At 44.4% G+C, this 6,586-nt stretch overlaps 1 protein-coding gene across 5 annotated transcripts in view; it reads right to left on the bottom strand.

Annotated features, from left to right (window-relative positions):
* dbn1 (drebrin 1) overlaps positions 1–6,586 on the bottom strand; it is a 102,493-nt gene that overhangs the window by 2,459 nt on the left and 93,448 nt on the right. For all 5 annotated transcript variants that reach the window (XM_014137985.3, XM_045693554.2, XM_014137982.3 and 2 more), the window contains 2 exons: positions 703–1,151; positions 111–201 (listed from right to left, as the gene is read on the bottom strand). In XM_014137985.3, the coding sequence (XP_013993460.1) occupies positions 111–201; positions 703–1,151 (540 nt within the window). The remainder of the gene's footprint in view (positions 1–110; positions 202–702; positions 1,152–6,586) is intronic.

Raw genomic sequence — 6,586 nt, 5'->3', positions numbered from 1 at the left:
GCCACATACAAAAAACCATCATACATCAGACTGCCTTCAAAAAGAAGTGTGACAGCAGTTCTTAAATAATGTGTTTCTGACTTCGCCAAACATGACGCTCTCTCGCTCACCTGGTGGCTTGTTATAAAACACTGGCGTTGGGGTCATTTTAGCAGAGCAGTCCTCCTCCTCCTGCGATTGGCTGAAGTAACCCTCGCTCGCCTGCACAGGCAGACAGATTAGTTAATAACAGTATTGTCTCAGCATATAGACATTTTCCTCCAGCTATGCCATCACAAGGGTACACGGTTCAAACAAATACTGCATGTACAGTACAGTTTGGGTGATCTTGGGGCAATTCGTATAATCCAGTGCTGTACTGTGTGTTAGTGTATCAATCTTTGTTCCATAGCAGGAACACAGAACAGACTTCCATCCTCTCTCCTAGGTAACCAGTAGCACTCACTACTGCTGATGTAGAATGCATTTACTGCCATCTTGTGGCCAATAATATTATGACTTTAGAAAAAGGAGAGAACAATACAGGCATACAAAGTAAACAAAGTCATAAACCCCACATGATTTGTAATTCAAGCTGAAATACAGGAAAATGTGTTCAGTGTTAATTACATCCTGGTTATCAAAGTAGTTTCAAAGTAACTACATGGCATAAGGCTAACATAACGTAAAGTTCTGCCAAGTCATGTAATATGTCATAATGACCTGAGTCCCTTCTTTGAGCAGCGTCTCCCCATTGGTCATCAGCTGAGTGTCATCTGAAGCATGCTGCAGTGCATGCTGGTAGCTCAGGGTCATATCGTGGGTCCCAGCCACGTCCACCAGACTGGAGGGCTCGTCCTCAGCACCCCCGGGGCCCCCTGGGTAGAATGGTACGTCCCCCATCTCGTCGAAGCTCAGCAGGGGCTGGACTCGCCCTCCAGGAGGCAGGGGCTGAGAGGGGGCGGAGCCTGTGGCAGGACTGCTGTCCCATAGGTCCACCAGGGGGTCTGCGGCGGTGGGTGCGGGAAGGGGCCTGAAACCTGAGAAGGGGTCGTAGTCGTCCGAGGTTGAGGACGGGGCTTGGGAGTCTGGGCGGGTCTGGGGGGCCACGCTCTGAACGGGCTTGGTGGGGGTGGACTCCTCGACAGGGCCTGGCTGCTGCTTCGGCTCACCTGGATGGGAGGGAGATAGGGAATGTTATCAAAAGTTGTTATCAATAAGCCCTGATAGGAGACAAAGCGAAACAGTCCAACGATCATACATTTTTAAAACAAACTATAGAAAGTTGGTTGCAATTTCAGTTTAATCCACCAGAAAAGACAGAACAAATTAAACAACAAATATTATGGTTAAACTCAAATATACTAATTGATAAAAACTTTTTTTTAAAACAGTACAATATTTGTAAATTATATCATACAAGAGGACTGGTGGAGCTGTCACATGCAGCTGACAAAAATATATGGAAACGTCTGCTCTACCCAAAATTACAACCAACTTATTAAAGCATTACCGCAAAAATGGAAGAGGCAAGTGGAAGGGGGAGAAAGAAAGGAACTTGTCTGTCGGCCCTGCATTAAAGACCAAAATTGCTTAAATAAAATTGTGATAAATAAAAAAGTATACCAGTTTATTTTAAGGACCAAAAAATTTACAGCTGTGCCAAACAGATTGCAAAATAGTTAGGAAGAGATTGAGTCAAAACTACGAATTTTTTCATTTAAATTATAATACAACATTCATGCAACCAATAGAACGTTATATACAGTGCCTTCGGAGAGTACTCAGACCCCTTGACTTTTCCCATATTTTGTTACGTTACAGCCTTATTCTAAAATTGATTGGTCACAACTTGCAGACTTGTTTACGCTGCTGTGCGTTTTTGTTGCCGATCTTACTTTGATACCTGACGGTTTTTTACTTTTTCATTACCGTATACTTTTTCCCCTCACTCAACTTTTTTCATTCAACTTTTTCACCCCGGAGGTTTTATCTGGACATGGTTCGTCAGGACTTCAAACAGCCGAAGCTAAGTAACATTAACATGATGCCTTCTAATTGCAGTCGTTGTACTTATAATATACAGGAGAACGATCGCCTTACGGCAAGGATAGCTGTGCTGCAAGCCCAGCTTCAGACGCGATCTTTAGGCAAGGGTAATTTCAGTGTAGGAAAGGATGAAACAACGTCTGTGCCACCAGTAAGTACAGATAGTAACGTTAGTATAAACCCCCTCGCACGGTCCCCGCAGCCGGACAACTTTCTCATGGCTTCTGGAGGGAAACGCTGTAGGAATGCTCAACCGGTGTCGCTTACTCAGCCGACAGAAACTTTCAACCGATTCTCCCCAAAAAAACAACAATGACGTTTTCGTCTTTTGAGCTTCTAGTCATGAAATCTATGCAGCCTACTCACTCACTTTTTATAGCTACTGTTTATAGGCCTCCTGGGCCATATGCAGTGTTCCTCACTGAGTTCCCTGAATTCCTATCGGATCTTGTAGTCATAGCAGATAATATTCTAATTTTTGGTGACTTTAACATGGAAAAGTCCACAGACCCACTCCAAAAGGCTTTCGGAGCCATCATCGACTCAGTGGGTTTTGTCCAACATGTCTCTGGACCTACTCACTGCCACAGTCATACTCTGGACCTAGTTTTGTCCCATGGAATAAATGTTGTGGATCTAAATGTTTTTCCTCATAATCCTGGACTATCGGACCACCATTTTATTACGTTTGCAATTGCAACAAATAATCTGCTCAGACCCCAACCAAGGAGCATTAAAAGTCGTGCTATAAATTCTCAGACAACCCAAAGATTCCTTGATGCCCTTCCAGACTGCCTCTGCCTACCCAAGGACGTCAGAGGACAAAAATCAGTTAACCACCTAACCGAGGAACTCAATTTAACCTTGCGCAATACCCTAGATGCAGTTGCACCCCTAAAAACATCTGTCATAAGAAACTAGCTCCCTGGTATACAGAAAATACACAAGCTCTGAAGCAAGCTTCCAGAAAATTGGAACGGAAATGGCGCCACACCAAACTGGGAGTCTTCCGACTAGCTTGGAAAGACAGTACCGTGCAGTATCGAAGAGCCCTTACTGCTGCTCGATCATCCTATTTTTCCAACTTAATTGAGGAAAATAAGAACAATCCGAAATTTCTTTTTGATACTGTCGCAAAGCTAACTAAAAAGCAGCCTTCGCAAATGGAGGATGGCTTTCACTTCAGCAGTAATACATTTATGAACTTCTTTGAGGAAAAGATCATGATCATTAGAAAGCAAATTACAGACTCCTCTTTAAATCTGGGTATTCCTCCAAAGCTCCATTGTCCTGAGTCTGCACAACTCTGCCAGGACCTAGGATCAAGGGAGATACTAAAGTGTTTTAGTACTATATCTCTTGACGCAATGATGAAAATAATCATGGCCTCCAAACCCTCAAGCTGCATACTGGACCCTATTCCAACTAAACTACTGAAAGAGCTGCTTCCTGTGCTTGGCCCTCCTATGTTGAACATAATAAACGGCTCTCTATCCACCGGATGTGTACCAAGCTCACTAAAAGTGGCAGTAATAAAGCCTCTCTTGAAAAAGCCGAATCTTGATCCAGAAATTATAAAAAACTATCGGCCTATATCGAATCTTCCATTCCTCTCAAACATTTTTGAAAAAGCTGTTGCACAGCAACTCACTGCCTTCCTGAAGACAAACAATGTATACGAAAAGCTTCAGTCTGGTTTTAGACCCCATCATAGCACTGAGACTGCACTTGTGAAGGTGGTAAATTACCTTTTAATGACGTCAGACCGAGGCTCTGCATCTGTCCTCGTGCTCCTAGATCTTAGTGCCGCTTTTGATACCATCGATCACCACATTCTTTTGGAGAGATTGGAAACCCAAATTGGTCTACATGGACAAGTTCTGGCCTGGTTTAGATCTTATCTGTCGGAAAGATATCAGTTTGTCTCTGTGAATGGTTTGTCCTCTGACAAATCAATTGTAAATTTCGGTGTTCCTCAAGGTTCCGTTTTAGGACCACTATTGTTTTCACTATATATTTTACCTCTTGGGGATGTCATTCGAAAACATGATGTTAAATTTCACTGCTATGCGGACGACACACAGCTGTACATTTCAATGAAACATGGTGAAGCCCCAAAATTGCCCTCGCTAGAAGCCTGTGTTTCAGACATAAAGAAGTGGATGGCTGCAAACTTTCTACTTTTAAACTCGGACAAAACAGAGATGCTTGTTCTAGGTCCCAAGAAACAAAGAGATCTTCTGTTGAATCTGACAATTAATCTGGATGGTTGTACAGTCGTCTCAAATAAAACTGTGAAGGACCTCGGCGTTACTCTGGACCCTGATCTCTCTTTTGAAGAACATATCAAGACTGTTTCAAGGACAGCTTTTTTCCATCTACGTAACATTGCAAAAATCAGAAATTTTCTGTCCAAAAATGACGCAGAAAAATTAATCCATGCTTTTGTTACTTCTAGGCTGGACTACTGCAATGCTCTACTTTCCGGCTACCCGGATAAAGCACTAAATAAACTTCAGTTACTGCTAAATACGGATGCTAGAATCCTGACTAGAACCAAAAAATTTGATCATATTACTCCAGTGCTAGCCTCCCTACACTGGCTTCCTGTTAAGGCAAGGGCTGATTTCAAGGTTTTACTGCTAACCTACAAAGCATTACATGGGCTTGCTCCTACCCATCTTTCCGATTTGGTCCTGCCGTACATACCTACACGTACGCTACGGTCACAAGACGCAGGCCTCCTAATTGTCCCTAGAATTTCTAAGCAAACGGCTGGAGGTAGGGCTTTCTCCTATAGAGCTCCATTTTTATGGAATGGTCTGCCTACCAATGTGAGAGACGCAGACTCAGTCTCAACCTTTAAGTCTTTACTGAAGACTTATCTCTTCAGTAGGTCCTATGATTAAGTATAGTCTGGCCCAGGAGTGTGAAGGTGAACGGAAAGGCTGGAGCAACGAACCGCCCTTGCTGTCTCTGCCTTGCCGGTTCCCCTCTTTCCACTGGGATTCTCTGCCTCTAACCCTTTTACAGGGGCTGAGTCACTGGCCTACTGGTGTTCTTCCATGCCGTCCATGGGAGGGGTGCGTCACTTGAGTGGGTTGAGTCACTGACGTGGTCTTCCTGTCTGGGTTGGCGCCCCCCCCTTGGGTTGTGCCATGGCGGAGATCGTTGTGGGCTATACTCGGCCTTGTCTTAGGACGGTAAGTTGGTGGTTGGAGACATCCCTCTAGTGGTGTGGGGGCTGTGCTTTGGCAAAGTGGGTGGGGTTATATCCTGCCTGTTTGGCCCTGTCCGGGGGTATCATCGGATGGGGCCACAGTGTCTTCTGATCCCTCCTGTCTCAGCCTCCAGTATTTATGCTGCAGTAGTTTATGTGTCGGGGGGCTAGGGTCAGTCTGTTACATCTGGAGTATTTCTCTTGTCTTAACCGGTGTCCTGTGTGTATTTAAATATGCTCTCTCTAATTCGCTCTTTCTGTCTTTCTGTCTTTCTCTCGGAGGACCTGAGCCCTAGGACCATGCCTCAGGACTACCTGGTATGATGACTCCTTGCTGTCCCCAGTCCACCTGGCCGTGCTGCTGCTCCAGTTTCAACTGTTCTGCCTGCGGCTATGGAACCCTGACCTGTTCACCGGACGTGCTTGTTGCACCCTCGACAACTACTATGATTATTATTATTTGACCATGCTGGTCATTTATGAACATTTTAACATTTTAACATTTTGACCATGTTCTGTTATAATATCCACCCTGCACAGCCAGAAGAGGACTGGCCACCCCTCATAGCCTGGTTCCTCTCTCGGTTTCTTCCTAATTTTTTTACCTTTCTAGGGAGTTTTTCCTAGGGAGTTTTTCCTAGCCACCGTGCTTCTTTCACATGCTTTGCTTGCTGTTTGGGGTTTTAGGCTGGGTTTCTGTACAGCACTTTGAGAATATCAGCTGATGTACGAAGGGCTATATAAAAATAAATTTGATTTGATTTGATTAAAATAGTTTTTTTTTTTTACAAATGTATAAAAATAAAAAATTAAATATATACACACACGTTACAAGTATTCAGACCCTTTAAATCAGTACTTTGTTGAAGCACCTTCGGCAGCGATTAATTACAGCATCGAGTCGACTTGGGTATGATACTACAAGCTTGATACACCTGTATTTGGGGAGTTTCACCCATTCTTCTCTGCAGATCCTCTCAAGGTCTGTCAGGTCGGATGGGGAGCATTGCTGCACAGATATTTTCAGGTATCTCCAGAGATGTTCGATCGGGTTCTAGTCTGGGCTCTGGCTGGGCCACTCAAGGACATTGAGACTTGTCCTGAAGCCTCTCCTGCGTTGTCTTGGCTGTGTGCTTAGAGTCATTGTCCTGTTGGAAGGTGAACCTTTGCCCCAGTCTAAGGTCCTGAGCGCTCTGGAGCAGGTTTCAATCAAGGATCTCTCTCTACTTTGCTCTGTTCATCTTTGCCTTGATCCTGATTAGTCTCCTAGTACCTGCTGCTGAGCAACATCCACACAACATGATGCTGCCACCACCATGCTTCACCGTAGGAATGGTG

The sequence above is a fragment of the Salmo salar genome, chromosome 13 (genome assembly GCF_965601325.2).
Source record: "Salmo salar chromosome 13, fSalSal1, whole genome shotgun sequence".
Taxonomy (NCBI): Eukaryota; Metazoa; Chordata; class Actinopteri; order Salmoniformes; family Salmonidae; genus Salmo; species Salmo salar.
This window is presented reverse-complemented; position numbering and strand designations above follow the sequence as displayed.